At 44.9% G+C, this 16847-nt stretch overlaps 1 protein-coding gene across 1 annotated transcript in view; it reads right to left on the reverse strand.

The window, feature by feature from the left end:
* The window catches only part of TSPAN12 (tetraspanin 12), a 47456-nt gene extending 33139 nt beyond the window's left edge, over positions 1-14317 (reverse strand). The window contains exons 1-2 of the mRNA XM_050901315.1: positions 14253-14317; positions 13666-13802 (exon numbers count right to left, since the gene is read on the reverse strand). Of these exons, the coding sequence (XP_050757272.1) occupies positions 13666-13731 (66 nt within the window). The 5' untranslated portion in view covers positions 13732-13802; positions 14253-14317. The remainder of the gene's footprint in view (positions 1-13665; positions 13803-14252) is intronic.
* Between the last annotated feature and the right edge of the window lie 2530 nt (positions 14318-16847).

The following is a 16847-nucleotide window of genomic DNA, read 5'->3' on the forward strand; positions in this document are numbered from 1 at the left end:
ATTTGCAGGAAGCTGCAGAAGCAAGGAAGAGAAGATGACTAGAATCTCCTCCTAGATAAACTCCTCAAAAACGGTTACCTCCTTGGAAGAAAGCATCAGGCAAATACACCACACAAGCAATAAAAAACATGTTTCTAACACAAAGGGAGGTAAAGAAGACTACAAGCAAACAGCCTATCTTCTTATGGTCAAAAAGCAACAGAAAATATTTTTAACCCTCCACACGTCCCTGCAAGGCCTGCTGATACACACAGAGAAAGTGTTAGCTCACACTTCCATTCTGTTTATAGTAAAATACTTAAGAAAAATTTGGTTACTTTGCTTTACATCAGTGCTGCTCAGGAGTGAGAAGTCCATCAAAACCACACTCCTCAGCAACTTTTAGTAAGAGCCAGATGGTCCTGCTACAAAAACCGTACCAGAAAAATGTTCACTTGCTAAATAATGTTCTTCCTCCTATACCAGACTGGTGGACTGCCTGATCCCCATTCTCCATTAAGAACTCGCAGGCTGCACTTGTTTTCTTTCAGCCTTCAGTATGTGGCAACACATTCCCGTACAGTAACAAGAGGAGGTGGATTCCTTGGAAGAAGGCAAGGGATTGCTTCTTCAGCACAGGTAAGATTTGGCAGGCAAAAGAGTCACCACAAGGGTACTGGAGCCTGCAGGTTATTCAGAGACAACAGTGGAATCATGGAGCAACCAGCTAAAAGGCAGAGGGGACAGAAAGGACTTCCTAGAGGCCAAAATAAGTGAGCAAAGTCCTGCCACTGAGAGAATCATTAAGTTTGCTAGAAGAAAGGACTTGCCTACAGAGGCAAATCAGGAAGGAGGAGAACTTTTATTTCTGCTCTGTCTGCCTAAGTTGAGTTTTCTCTATCTAGATATGTATTTTTGCCCACATAAAATCAGTGAGGGGAAAGTCTAGGCAGATACATCTCCAAGCTGTGGCCAACACACAGCCACATGACTTCTACAGAAATGCTTAATGACCCTATCATGAAACATGACTCCATTTTCACTTATGAACAGCAACTGGAAGAAAAGGACTGCTTCCCTTCACCTAGGAAACATAACCTTCACCAGTAATGTAACTACAGGAACACTATTTCAGTTCATAAGAACAAGCTCTCTATGAAAGGTCTCTCACTTCATTCAAAAAGCTTTTAGCCATTTAGGTCCCCCTGGCTGTTCTCCTTCAGTGTAAATAGCTAACAGCCAATTACTACTGTTTCTTGCTGGACATAAATTACATGCAAGAAAATTCCCTCTGTAACCCCTGTGAGAGCCAGGCTACAGATCACCCTCTCACCTACCTATGCCCTGAATAATTTCAGCACCATTAACTCCTTCAGGTGTTACTGACTTCTGCTACACTTAAAATGCACATATGGTATCAACACAAGAGCTAGCTCAGCATTACTCTAAAAACATACACTCACAATGCCTTACCTCACTACTATACAGATGTTGCACACAGATTACCTGTGCAACACCCTCCTGCCAACCAGACAGATTCCTTGGAAGGCACCTTTGGCACCTTATTTTGAAGAAAGTCCAAAGTGAATTATTACTCCGAATGACCTGAAAGCCAGAGTGCTGTGACACGCTGAATGCATGTCCATGAAAGTCAGTAACACTGTCCAACTGGAGCGGCATAAAGACATGGCTCAGAAAGAGAATAGGCAAATACTCAAGAAGCTCCTCTTGAACAAAGAGGCCTGTGGAAGAGCAAACTGTGATAACTCGAGAAAGCAATTCAGCAATAGGTTGATTACAAAAGGTATATTTTATGGCACATAACCTGGCAAGTGCTTGGTAGCTCTTCGCTAGCAAAGGGAAGTGCTGGGAAAAGTCATATCCCTTCTGATCAGCAAAAGTGAGCCTCTGGGCAGGAACACTCTGCAGGATGAAAGATGCGTTTGCAACACCAGACTGCCCTGCGCAATAATGAATGATGTTCAGTTTAGTGACAAAACATTATCAAGCACTAACTCACACCCATCAATCGACTTGCTCACCTGCACCATAACCACAAGGGAATCACGAGAACACAATGCGCGCCTGACCTCCACAGCCTCCTGCTTATGACTCAACTTGCATATATGCTACCCTGTAAAAGCACTAAGCATCCTCAAGTGCCAGTTGACATCAAGGAGGCTCCGGGCACCCACCACTTCACACCACCTATGGCAGAAGCAGATCTGCAGCCAGCAGCACAGGAATTACACTAGCACCAGCAGTGCTACGCAGCCCATGTGCTCAGTAGGCAGGAACAATAACAACCTCCCCAAAAACCTTGGTGTGCATCCAAACCTACCAGCAAAGAACAGCAGTCATATCACCGCAATTCACTGCCACGCGATTTTCAAGGAGTCACGGGCAGGGGCAAGGTCCTGATTACAGTTTTTGTTGGTTCATTTGGAGGATGGAAAAAAAGGCGGCCTTAAAAAACTGTCAGCCCCTACTTCAGCCATTGTTTTGTAACTAATTTAGATGTAAAATACAGTTAGAAATCTGTATCAAGCAATCAGATGAAAGGACACAAGTTTATGAGAAATAAAACTACCAAAACAATTCTCACCACATTAGCAGTTACATCATTTCACCAAAAAGTTTTCATCCAAGCTTCTCTGATGACAGCCAGTCTGCTGTGCTGTAAACATAATATGATAGTAGGCAGTAAAACATGTTTATTTGTTGCAGCTGGCTGCACAAGTCACTATGGGTTTCATTCTGAACTGTCACAGTACATTATATAGCCATCAACATGACACTGAAGAGTTTACAAAACTGCCTGTTGTCATACTGTTTTAAATATATTTTCACACTGATTAAACAAAGTTAATAAATTATATTTTTATATAGGAGCAATATGCAGATCACACAATAATATATTAAACTTCCAAACTAATTTATTACATAAAGTTTTTAAAGCTACTAGAGCTTTCTCAGACAACTGAATCACAATATCCAACAGTGGACGCAAACTATTAGGAGTGGTCATTTCCAAGCACAGTTTAAATTGTCTTTGGAACTCTTTTACATAAATTATGCATCAAAATGAAAATATCAAATCATCTTTTATTCATTAAGTATATATTTTAAGCCCTTATTGTGACAGTCCTACTCACATTGTCTTTAAGGCCATACCTAAACTGGAAAATAAATCTGCATTTTCAATTAGTAAATGAACATGGATTTCTGTCTTTGAGGGAGCAAGACCAATTGCTGTCGCTATTTGCACACCTGTTGTTTTGTCATTTTTTTCATTCAAACATTCTAACACCTTGATTTTTGACAATGAAAGTTGCTGTGCTCAAATTTGAGAGAAGGGGTTTTTTTCATTATTAAATCAGAGGAAAGATTAAAAGTACCTTCCATATTAAAAATCACACACCATTCTTTTTATTCTAAGAGATGGGGTAAACAACTTCAGGCCACGCTCTGGTACCCGTACAAAATGCTGACTAGCAGCACTACCAAGCAACTTGCTTCACAGAAACAGGTTTCCAGCTCCAAGGAAATTACTTCCAAGATATGACAACATTCATCAGAATATGTCCTTTAATTTTAGTAAAGAAATAAACCTTGAGAAAATTTTCCAGTTAAAATTGATTTGGGTAACCTGAGCTGTGACTTACCAAAGCAGGGGGGGGAATAAATCACTACAAGGTCACGAACAGAGCATGCTGCAATGCTTTCACAGGATTTTCATGATTAGGTTCAATATTCAGATCATTGAACAAACACAGATGACTCAGATCCCTGGACAAACAGATGACTACATTTTTGGGGGGAGGGAGGGGCGTAAGGGCAGGGGAGAGTAGGACAAGAGGTCTTGTTTTTCTGTATTACCTGGCAAAAGAATTTAAATGTTTAGAGAAAGAAGCGTGGCCTACAAAAAAGGAAATTCCCCTATTCCCCACTAACTCACCTTTTATTCTACAGACATGCCAACATTTAGTTTTAGCTAAGCTTCCTACACAGGGTTATGCTTTGGTCTCCTCCCACTTGCAAACAGCTGAAGCATGTACTTATTTGCACTTTGAATCTGGGTTTGCTAGCACAGCTGCAACAGTGAGTTAACAACCTGCTCCATGTTTGGCACAGGCTAGAACTTGAACACTTTGCAAGAAGGCAACTGCAGGAGCACTGACAGGCTGCTAACGGGTCACCCTCCCAGGGGAAGCAAGCAAGTTTTCCAGCAGTTGGCTGTGCAAGACTCCTACAGCAGCACAGCATAAAGAACAAATAAGAGCCCAAATATGCAAACAGGTTGAGGTACAGTTCATCTATCAGCTGGTTCTAGCAAATGTCAGACCCACATATCAGCTTCTGGGCTGTGTAGCACAAGTGTACATTAAAAGCAAAGAGGGATAAGAAAGTGCATATATTTCTGCATTTATCCTCTCTGTGACTACCTAGGCACTGCACTTCTTGGTAGGACATGATTGTGCCACTCTTCCCTCAAAAGTAAGCATCTCACTGTGAAGAGACCTTCTGCCTTTGGGGAAGCAGAGGCATGCGCTGCTGATCGTGGGTAATTTGCAGCAATGCTTAGAGCTCAAGTGTCCAGATCCGTATCGCAAGCCACACACCGCCATCAAGATGATATGTCTTCACATATACAGAAACAAAATTAAGAGTATATTGTTGTCATGGTTTAATCCCAGTCAGCAACCAAGCACCACGCAGCCGCTTCCCCCCCTGCCCCCCAGTGGGGTGAGGAGGAGGAAAGGAAAAAAAAAAAAAAAAAAGGAAAAACTCATGGGCTGAGATAAGAACAGTTTAATAACTAAAGTAAAATATAATACTAACAATAGTAATAATGAAATATAATAATAGTAATGAAAAGGAATATAACAAAAAAAAGGGGGGGGGGGGGAAACAGTGATGCACAATGCAATTGCTCACCACCCGCTGACCGATGCCCAGTTAGTTCCCGAGCCACGATCCGCGCCTCCCGGCCAACTCCCCCCTGTTTATATACTGGGCATGATGTTCCATGGTATGGAATACCCCTTTGGCTAGTTCAGGTCAGCTGCCCTGGCTATGCTCCCTCCCAGCTTCTTGCTCACCTGCTTGCTGGCAGAGCACGGGAACCTGGAAAGTCCTTGGCTTAAGATAAGCAGTACTTCGCAATAACTAAAACATCAGCATGTTATCAACATCATTCTCACACTAAATCCAAAACACAGCACTGTACCAGCTACTAAGAAGAGAGTTAACTCTGTCCCAGCCAAAACCAGGACAATTGTGTAAGAGCTTGTTTTTGTTCACGGACAGTAGTCAACCTCACAGATGGCAGGCAAATTATTTTTAAACCCAGGGTATATAACTGGAAGACTGATATGAGAAAAGAGTATGTATTTCCTATGATCCATAGGACCTACATATCAGCTGGTTGTGGGTACACCACTTAACTTTCCTGTTTTACACGTGAATACCCATGACCACATGAAGATAACTAAAATAAGTCTGCATTTTTAATTAAATCATACACTCCTATAAAACTGCACACAATTAAACTGTCCCCTATACTTTGGGAAACAGCTACAAGAGATTAGAAAATTGGTAATGACCCTTGCCTAGTGTCTACCACAGACTCTTGAGATGATGGAAAATCTTCAAGGTACAGAAGCGGTGCCTGACGATTCATGAATAACTGGGCACCTATCTTCTACAGAAAGAGATGCAAATTTAAAGAAAAAAAATGCAAGTACCTACAGGCCAGATGGACCTTCCCAGTTGTGCTGGAGATCATGGCTTACTGGTATGAGCAGTTCCCCTTGAGCTATTGGCTCAAATCTAGTCAGCACGGGTTTGTGCCTTTGTCCTCAAGGTACATGCAGTGAGCTCCACACAGTTAATTGTGAGGATTACCCAAAAAATGTCTGTGGTTTCATTGATTTCTGAATGCCAATTAAGAAGCATATTAATGTCATTTCTAACATTAGGGTGGGGAGCCACTCTTTTTCAGGACTGTTTTGCAGAGACTCGTCTACCAATTCACTGTTGACATGCCATGCGGGGTGAGCCATGTCACCTACGAAGGTATACATGGGATAAAGGGTTATATAGAAGTACACAAAAAGTTGACTTATGGCTGAACTCTACTTTGTTAGGACATGTTCTGGTAATGTAATAATGTTATATAAATAATGCAGCCTAAAGACACCAAAAAGTAAAAGATTTCTCAAAGACCAGAATTAAAAGTATTTCTGGTCCTTTAAAACTCCTCCTATAGCTTGCTCTGCTGAACACATTCCTTTAAAAGACACTGTATTCCCACAGAAGCTGGAGTTATTCTTGCATGGCTTTTAGCTATTTTCTTTATACAAGAATGCTAAGAAAGTCAGGTTTCAATTATGCACGTCTACACTGCTGTCTCTAAAATCAGAGTATATTAGCCCAGAATGAAGCCCATGTTTACACTGCTATAGGTACCCAGCCAGGCAGCATTCATTTCAGTGGATATTATTAGTCACTTAAATTCCTTAAAAACTTGACCCTAACTCTATTCATTCCAAGTATCTACAAATCCCACCAATGTGAGTGGAAGTTGGAAAGCAGCAGAAACACAACCTCTATGCAGAATCTGGTTCCAGGGAAGGGAGGATAGACTGATTTCTTTTTCATGTCACAGTAGATTTGAAAAATGAAGCAAAAAATTACAAGATTCAACACATACATTTGAGGTTGGAAAAAGAAGGAAACACAATACCACTGCTTCCAACCACCCTTAGTGCTTCCTTGCACAACACTAATATTCCCTTGCTCTAAATTCTTAGGTGGTACACACAGTCAAAACTAGAAGACTTCAATGTGCAAAATATTCAAAACAAAAGGAAAACTAACTGGAAGCTTGCTCCTCTTTCATTTTATGTGATTGTTTTGTTCACAAGCACAAATTCAAGATAGATGCAAAACAATTTCTACTACCTGCCAGAAGGGTTTATTGGCTGCAACCACACAGTCTAAATTAGATGGTACTGCTATGTATGTGAAGGAAAGCTTAGGCACTGCTCAACAGAAACAGCATATCCCCAGGCAGAAAAACCTCACAAGGTGAAGGATGTGGCAACATCACTGGCTTGGCTCAAACATCCAGTGACACTATTAATCATCGGTTAAGAGATCCTTACCACCTATGACACAGTCATCTGCAACTTACAATCTTGATTTGCCCAAGCCACTATAGTACAGTCATCCTCAATTACAAGTAACACAACAGCAGCTGCTCCTCCTTTCCGCCACACATGCTCACCAGAAAAAGAAAAAAAAAAAAGCTGGCAGTTTTCTCAAAACAGAAAGTCTATACAGACTTTTTCCTGCATGTTAGCCTACACTTTGCCTTTTTTTTTTTTTTTTGAGAAATTGACAAAAAATTGTGCTGCTTTTACTTCCATCTACTACCACAACCCCTAGGGGCCACTGCCATTAGATAACCTCCTGTGTTATGCCTGTGCCATTATTACAAGCTGGCCATGTTCCGTGACTGAGGGTCTCCCTAGCATAAACGCTTGCAAAGGTGGTTTAATTGGGAAAGAGACCGCAGCAAAGTACAGAAGAACAATGGCAACATCACAAAATGTGGTGAGGAGGATTTCTGTGAGGACAAGTTATACAGTGCTCAAAATGAATGAAAATGCTCATGTTACATCCATGACTGCTACTGAGCTGGAACAGCGTCAGGCTTGCTGATACAGAAAAGCTCCACCAGAAGGAAAGACCCTGTAGTCTCACAAACTGCATAAAACATGTTTGTAGAGCTATCAAAACTAAATTTCTCCAAGTCCTGACACATGCTATCTAGAGACAAGACCAGCATTGCCACTAAGAACAGAAAATTAGGAAGCAGTAGGAGCATGTCTTCTCTCAAGCACCACTAAGAATCTGCTTAGTTAAGCACTAAGTATTGACTACAAAACACCAAATCATGCATTTTTGGAGGTCCCTTCTTTTTATTAGGCTGTCCAGAATGTAATATGCTGCAAACAGCAGTGTTACAGAGTGTAAGATGAGAAACCTACAGAAACCAAGTTGGGTCTCTCAGTCTCATAAATTACTTTAAGAAGCGATGCTCATTTATACATGAGGATGGTAGAAGAATGAAACCAAATGTTAACTGCAGGCTTTAGTCTGAAGGATATTCCTTGCCCAGGGCACTGTCAAAAAAACCCTTATGAAATTAGAAGACAGAGGAGGTCCTCAAACTGCAACTCTCATTGCTTCGAAAGACACATCTTGCAGTCAGATGCATGATTCAATCGACCTTGGAAACAGCTTCCAGAAGGGTATCATCAGGCCTATTACAACAGTTAGTCACTTAATCAACAACAATTGGAGCACTGACAACAGATTTATTCCCACCTCAGAAGAAAACACCTGTATTGGGTTTGCATGGCAAGGTTTTGGTAGTGGGGGGGCTACAGGGGTGGCTTCTGTGAGAAGATGCCAGAAGCTTCCCCTATGTCCGATAGAGCCAATGCCAGCCGGCTCCAAGACGGACCTGCCGCTAGCCAAGGCCGAGCCCATCAGCAACAGTGGCAGTGCCTCTGGGATAACATATTTACGAAGGGGGAAAAAAACTGCTGCACAACCGTAACTGCAGCCAGAGAGAGCAGTGAGAACATGTGAGAGGAACAACCCTGCAGACACCAAGGTCAGTGAAGAAGGTGGGGGAGGAGGTGCTCCAGGCACCAGAACAGAGATTCCCCTGCAGCCCATGGTGAAGACCATGGTGAGGCAGGCTGTCCCCCTGCAGCCCATGGAGGTCCATGGTGGAGCAGATATCCACCTGCAGCCGTGGAGGACCCCACACCGGGGCAGGTGGGTGCCCAAAGGATGCTGTGACCCCGCAGGAAGCCCACGCTGCAGCAGGCTCCTGGCAGGACCTGTGGCCCTGTGGAGAGAGGAGCCCACGCTGGAGCAGGTTTGCTGGCAGGACTTGTGACCCCATGGGGGACCCACGCTGGAGCAGTCTGTTCCTGAAGGACTGCAGCCCGTGGAAAGGACCCATGCTGGAGCAGTCCGTGGAGGACTGCAGCCTGTGGAAAGGACTCATGTTGGAGAAGTTTGTGGAGGACTGTCTCCCTTGGGAGGGACCCCATGCTGGAGCAGGGGAAGAGTGTGAGGAGTCCTCCCCCTGAGGAGGAAGGAGCAGCAGAAACAATGTGTGATGAACTGACCGCAACCCCCATTCCCTGTTCCCCTGAGCCTCTGTAGGGGGAGGAGGTAGAGAATTCAGGAGTAAAATTAAGCCCGGGAAGAAGGGAGGGGTGGGGGGAAGGTGTTTTTAAGATTTGATTTTACTTCTCATTATCGTACTCTCATTTGACTGGTAATAAATTAAATTAATTTTTTTCCCAAGTCGAGCCTGTTTTGCCCGTTTGCCCCCCAGTAATCGCTGAGTGATTTCCCTGTCCTTATCTTGACCCATGAGCCTTTCATTATATTTTCTCTCCCCGTCCAGCTTAGGAGGGGAGTGATAGAGCAGTTTTGGTGGGCACCTGGCATCCAGCCAGGGTCAACTCACCACATCGTCTTTCAAGATCTGCTGCAAGTTGCAGCTCCAGAAGTACTGATCCATTCACATCCACAAAACCGGTGTTTTTCTGGAGCACTAAAGGCAGTACATTTATTGGTCCATTATCAAAACAGGATGAACCACTAAAATAGAGCCTTGGGCTTCCAGTTGATTGCTTATGGATTATTTACAGCTAAGCAGCCTTCAGGCCAAAAATGACAAAAAGCATAACAAACAATATTGCCTGCCTCCCTCTCATGCACACACAGGTACATCACCCTGTCTACCATTCCACATCACAGCTTGTCAGCTAAGCCCCGTAAAAAGTTTCTTTCTTTCCAAATAGACAGCACGCAGCTGTACACTTACAAGCAACGCTCTGGAGAAGCTACAAGGATGGCAGCAGAGTGACTGATAAAATTCTCTCGCTTCTCTGGTTCTGTAGGCTCCGACAGCAACCAAATTATGAAGACACCAGTGTGTTGCGGCAACCATCCGCATCTTAAGTTTTTCAGCAATATTGATGGTCAAATTAGCCAGTTCTGTTACACGTAACATCTTAAGGAGCTTCACATGCACTAGTCTGCCCTCACCAGGCTGGCAATGACAAATGCTGGTGTCCCATCATACACACGCTGGGACAGTTGCACACAGAGCACACTTGAAGCTTACTTTAGATGTTCCCTTCTAAGAGGCTGACAATTAGACTGTACCAGACAGTGACTACCGGCTCTTGCACAGTTTTTTTCAGACCTTCAAAAGCTTCAAGCCCCCAGCTTGGAGGAGAAGGCAATCCTTTTTGCACTATGTGTGGTTAGATTTACTGCTGGACACCACCACAGTGAAACAAGGAGAGAATGTCATCCTATTCCAGCCAGGACCCTCAATCAAACCATGATTTTAAGAAGTCAACACACACTGTTTGCACATCTTCACTGTTTTCAGCCAAACACTGATAACTGACACAGCCACTGGGCACGTTATCAACAGGCTTGAAATCATTTGGAGACAATGGCCCTTGGGAAGGAAGGAAGCAAGAGAAAGCATAAAACCCTCCAAGATCGGGCTTGAAGAGAATCACACGTATGCGTCCCAAATCGGGAGGTTTGTACAGACCCTGGAATCATGGCATCACTCTTGTCTTTACCCGTTGGGACAGAACCCACCGTGCTCAGGAGGAACATGGCTGCACATTTTCAAGGCACTGATCTAATCTAAACTTCCTGACATTCAGCCCATAACCTGGGCTGGTATTTATCCAAGTAAGTACTAACAAAAGCAACAAGCAAGCTAAAGCTTTCCAAATGGAAAGAAGAGCTGCAGCAAGGGGAAATCACAGCCCCCATGCCCACACCAGTGGGTAAGCACCTGCTGCCAGGGGAACTTTTCACAAGAAAAGTCTGCCCTGTGGGTCACGCTCTGACACTCAGAAAAGGCAGTGGCAAAACTCCCACTAAGCCCAACAGGAGAAAATTCATGCTCTGACAGAGGAGGAGATATGGCAGATTTCACTACAAGCAGCTAGTAGCAGATTTGTATTTAGCTGTTAAATACACATCTGAACAGGTCCAGATAGGAAGCAGAAAGAGGTTTTTACACACACATTCCTCCAAAGAAGTCTGATGTAACTGCGATACATTTAACTACCCACCCACCACGCATCCTATTTCTTACCACACAATCCTGGCAGACTCAAGTTTTTTTGCTTCTTTGTTTATTTGGTTTGAACCAAACCACTGCATTCATCTGTTTTGTAAAATGCAGAGAACTCCAAACGGACTAGCCAATTTTTCATTTGAGTTCCAACACCTTTAATTTTATATACGTTATAGAAGACAGCTTTAATTCTTTGCAACATCTGTGGTGCAAGTCATCTGCCATACTGGCATTTATTATTTAATTACATATTCACATGCTTCAGCAGTATACAGATTTCACTTAGCTGCTTGGGTGTAATTTCCAGTGTCCTGGCCTCAGCCAGGAAGATTAATTACAAACATTTTTTATATTTTGGAGACAAGCATGAGAAGTTACCATTTTCTTCCCTAGGACTTGTCATACCACAACAGATTCAAAAGATCCTTTTTCCTATATGACTAGGGGAAAAAAAAAAAAAAAAAAAATCATCACACTTTCTAGTTAAGGGTGATCTGACACATCATTATTTAAAGGGCAACAAAATCTAAAGAATGAGAAATTATTTCTAGCCATGAATGCTTTAAACCAAATCTAGACATGAATTAAGAATGGACAAAGTTAACAGCAGCACCGCATTACAGGTGTAGCTAGTGCTGTTCCACTGCCAAGCTCAAAGGTGCTGTGTAGCTCCACACCTGAGGTCCACAACAGAAAAACACATGAACAAAACAATGAAAAGAAGGAAGGAACAATGTAACATGGAAAGGAAGTTAAAATCTGAGCAAAGAGGGCAGACATATTTAAATCTCCCAGGTGAGACCTTGATCTCCCTAGAGAGGAACTGCAATACAATGCACTAGCCCCCTCCAAAGAAAGGGCAGCCTTTCCTAAAGAAAGCATCTCAGGACTGAGAAATGAAGCACTCAGCTCCAGCATCACCACACAACAGATCAACTGACACAGCGTGAGGGTATAACCTCATGTGTAACCTGGGTATCACCTAAATGGCTACTTCAACTATAAAAAGCTGTTGCTGAATAATAAATCTGATGGGACGCAGCAGGCAATGAGCATGGAGGGCAAGGGAAAAGAGCAGAGTAAGTTTAAGGGGACAAAGACAGCGGTGAGTTAAGGTGTGAATGGGAACTGATGAGGACAGCTCAAGGCAGGAATCATGGAAACCAGAGGAAAGCAGCGAACACGCAAACGGCAGGACAGGATGTTTTCAACCATGTGGATGTCCATTCACTCAACTCTAACAGCATACGTGTAAAAATCCGAAGTTGAACTCAGGTCAGCTGAACCCAGGCAACCTTCATCTTAAAAGAAAATATAGGTTTTTAGATTTTGTACAATATCCAATGAAAACCATGTATGATGTGAGAAACAGTTACATATCCTTTTTTTTAAAAAAAGGAAAGAATTCCTCATCTCCTATTAAAGGGCTTTACTCCTACATGCACTACAGAAATAACTTATTTTTTACCTCTATTAAACACAATATACAAAGCTACATACTTTCAACAGGTTTTCAGATCACTTGCACTATATAAAAAGTACCATTCTGTACCAAATGCTGTTTAACAGTTTTCTCTCTCATTCATATTCTGATCTCCACTTAATTTTCAGTAATCATGGGACTTCACCTCAATTCCATTATAAACTAAGCTTGGTCCCAGCCGATGTATTATCCCTGCATCATTCAAGTCTACGGCACCTCAGGAGTCAGCTGTTGTGAACAGTTGTGGGATGTCACGCCTTTTGCCCTTTCGTTCTCTTACACTTATCCAGCATAAATCTCAACTATACAGGTGAAGCAGATTTCATTTGGTGCGAGTGAGTGTGGACTGTGAGCAATCATCTCCATTGTGCTGTTTGTCCAGAGCTGTGAAAGTTTAGGAGCAAGTGCTGATCACACCCACTTATGCTAGAGATCGAGAAACCCTGCTGCTATAAATACAGCTTTGACTGAAATGCTGAAAACAAAAGAAAGAAATCACCCCAGGCCTTGCCTGCCAGTTAGGATCTGGCCACTGAAAGCACAAAAAAGACTCGGGGCAAGGCCTTCGCAGAACAGCTGACGGCTCAGATACCTGCGAGAGCCTGGAGTTCAGCTCGGGTCACGGGATGCTCTGAAACTCGTCCAGTCAGGAAGCCACAGCACCCGTTGAGTATTTCCCTCTCTACATATTACAGGTGCACAAAATCACACGTGTATTTATAACACTAGGTTAACACCAAATTTAATTTTACTTCCAACTAGTTTCCAAAGGCTTCTTTTGGTTTTTTTCCAGTGATCAGTATTCCCTCATAGGAACCGCCTGGCACGGGGCGTACACCAAGGCGGGCATCTTCTACCCCTTCGCCAAGCGCGGGGCGCCCCGCGGTCAGAGGCGGCCGCGCCTGCCCTGCTCCCCGACACCCGCGCCGCCAGGTCGCCACCTGCTCGGGCGGCGGCGGCGGGAGCCCAGCCCGGCCCACGTCGCTCCACTCACCCAGAAGAGGAGGTTGAGGGCGTAGAGCAGGCAGCGCAGGCACTTCACCGAGTCCTCCCTGGCCATGGCGAGCCCCCGCGGGAGACAGCCCCATCCTCTCACCACATCCTCCCTCCCGAGGCCGGGCCGCCAGCGCCCTGCAGGGAAAGAGGCGGAGAGGGGCCGGGCGACTCCTCCTTACCGAGGAACCAGCGCGCAGGTGGAGGCGGCGGAGCCGAGCCGAGCCGAGCCGAGCCGAGCCGAGCCGCGGGGCGGCCCTCCGCCGGCCGCGCCCGGGCGGGAGCGGCCAAGCCCCGCGGGGACCCCCGCAGCGCCCACCGGTCGCCCACCCCCGGCAGCCTCCCTTCTCCTCCCGCCCCGCCCGCCGCTCCCGGAGATACTGATGGACGAGGTTTTTTTAATAAAAATAATAAAGCCGTGGAAAGGGGAGAAGCCGCGGGCTGCCCCCGGAGCACAGCGGGGCTGAGCGCAGCGGAGGCACGGCCCGGGGGCGCCGGCTCCCTCCCCGGCCGGGAGGGACACGCTGCCCCGGGGAGGGCGGCCCGGGGACAGCGGCCACTTACCGCCCGGGCGCCCCCCTCACTCACTTGCTCCGGCGAGGACTCATCGGGACGGGGCGAGACAGCGCGGCGCGGAGCCGCGGCGCCCATGCCCGGCGGTGCGGGCGCTGCCTCCGGCGGGGCGCTGAGGGGAAGGTCCCGGCGTCTGCCCCCGGCCCCTCCGCCCCCGCCCGCAGCGCTCCGCCGAGCCCGGCGGCGGCCAGCTGCACCGACACCGCCGCGCATGCGCCGCCGCCCGCGCCCGCCGCCCGCCGGGTCCTAGCGCCGCCGCCGCGCTTCCCGCCCCGTCAGGGCCCCGCGGGGTGAGGAAGGCCCTGCGGGGCCTGACCCACTGATGGACGGGAGCAGGGAAGCGGCGGTCCTTCTAAGGCCTACCGACGGTGGAAACGTACCTGCGGGGCTGAGTGGAACTGGCAGCTCGGGGCATGTGCGAATGTCACTGGGAGAGACGGCGGATTTCCTCCAGGGGAGCTGCGCCCGCTTGGGTGGGTTTGGCTCTTGGCCTCTGGGGCAAAGCCCGAAGGAGGCAACCCCAGAAACGTGTTCCCTGCTGACAGACACTCGCGCTCAAAACCCCAGTTATGGCCGGGCTTGGGGGCTGGTTTGCTTCTTTCCTTCAGGGGAGACGTTGAGCAATGGGCTCTGACAAGCTGAAGTACATGAAACCCCCCTCTTGTGGCATGTTGGCCCAAAGTGGCAAATACCTCACAAAACACGGGGGATGTTTGGAAGATTTCACAGGCATGTCACAGCGTTTCAGCACTGTTGCGTCGGAAATTAAACCCTGCTGACACCAAACCCGAATCTGGTCATTAACAGCCTGGCGCCTGCTCCCCACTGCTAAGCAGCAAACGTAGAAGCGCAATCATATTGGAGATAAATTATTCCAGAAACGTGAAAAATCTGCAGTTATTATTTAGGCAAAACGGCCATTGATTTGCCCCATACTGTGCATAGTACTTACAGATGCCACAACTAAGCTGAAGAAGTCATCCTGTCTCTGAAATCTGTTGAAGTGTGTGTGCGTCTGGTGATTAGGGTCGTAATTTCCTACTGATGTCTATATTGTTTCAACATATATATATCCATATTTCAAAAGGAAGAATTATAGTTTAGAGTTATATGCAGATTAGCAAGACTCTTCCATGAATACATATAAAGGTGTTACAGTGCCATCATCACAAAAATTAGAAGAAAATACACTGAAAAATGTTTCTTAACTAGAAGAGGAAAATGGTCTTCAGTACATGTTATATAAAGACTTTTAACAACTGCTAGTGAAAGCCGAGAAAGAGGAAAAAGGATGTAATGGACGAAACCTAGCTCTTCCGAGGCCGAAGAAAAATCTGTTTCTTGAAGCACTAGAGACAATGACTTGAAAAAAACCACAAACTCCAGACATTCAAATGCTTATCACTGAGGCTGCTGGTGGGATCTCACTTCAGCTTTAATTTCCACGATTTCATGCCGTTAGTAATGAATCGGGGCACACAGACTCTGCAGGTGTATTTATCCCTCCTTAAAAAGAAAGTAAAATGGACATGGATGGACATAAAATCCCATGCAACAGGGATTTTATGCCAAATTTAGAGAAGTGAAAATGGTAGTAAAGTTGAAAGTACTCAAGAATGTTGCAGAAATGTGGTGTGTGAAGATTTTTCTTCCTTGAAATTTGCTAAGCTTTAACTGCTACTTTGATCCTCTTTTCTGAAATCAAGAGCCCCTCCGGGAAGTGTAGTGTGCCACATTTCTAATCTTCAGTGAATATTGCTAATTCCATACCTAAATAAGGCAAACTGAGCTAAGACAGATACTGTTAAAAGGTGACATTGTACATTCATTGTGCTGTTTACATACCATTCATTCCTCTTACTACTGAAGACTTCACATGAACACAGTCAGCAAGACAGATCTTGAACAGGTACGGTATTTTCAGTGAACCCATGCCAGTTTACAAAAATAGTGTCAGTTTACAACTGAGCTCCAGCCTTGGCTGAGGACAATGCAGTCTGTTATAAACCAAATTTAAAAAAACTGAGGTTATGTTTGTGTTCTTGATTGTTCCTTGGGAGAGAACAAATTACCTGAGCAAGGTTTTATAAAAAATGCACTACAAAAATATTCAATTATCTTACACCCAGTGATTTTTCTTTAAACATGCCTAAAATGGCAAACAAGAAGTTCTCTTACTTGTTTCAGATGTTTTTTGGCTGAGAGCTCAACTATTCCTAGTGCATAAGGAATTTGCGGAAAGGAAAAAGAAAACCAGTCTCTTAGACCTCTTACTTGTTAAAAATCCTACTAAAAATGACACTTCAAGATTTTATGTCTCTGAATTTCCATTATTTGAGGTGTTTGGTCATAAGATGCTCTCAGACTAATTTTTTAGAATTCTGTTACAATAACTCCATCACAAACATAAAGAGGATCCCCTAGTTGGTTAAAGAGTTTTTCTGTCATTTTGCTGTTAGCTAAATCATTATTTGTCCAGAAGAGATTTTGCTCAAAACCTAAAGAAAACAGGTCCTATTTATGTATGTCTGCCAAACGCTATAGGGCCCAGAGGAAGGTCCCTTTGGAATACTGCTTTCTACCAGGCTGTCAAACTTTGTGAAATTTCCG

Source organism: Gymnogyps californianus, chromosome 1 (genome assembly GCF_018139145.2).
Source record: "Gymnogyps californianus isolate 813 chromosome 1, ASM1813914v2, whole genome shotgun sequence".
In the NCBI taxonomy this organism is placed as follows: Eukaryota; Metazoa; Chordata; class Aves; order Accipitriformes; family Cathartidae; genus Gymnogyps; species Gymnogyps californianus.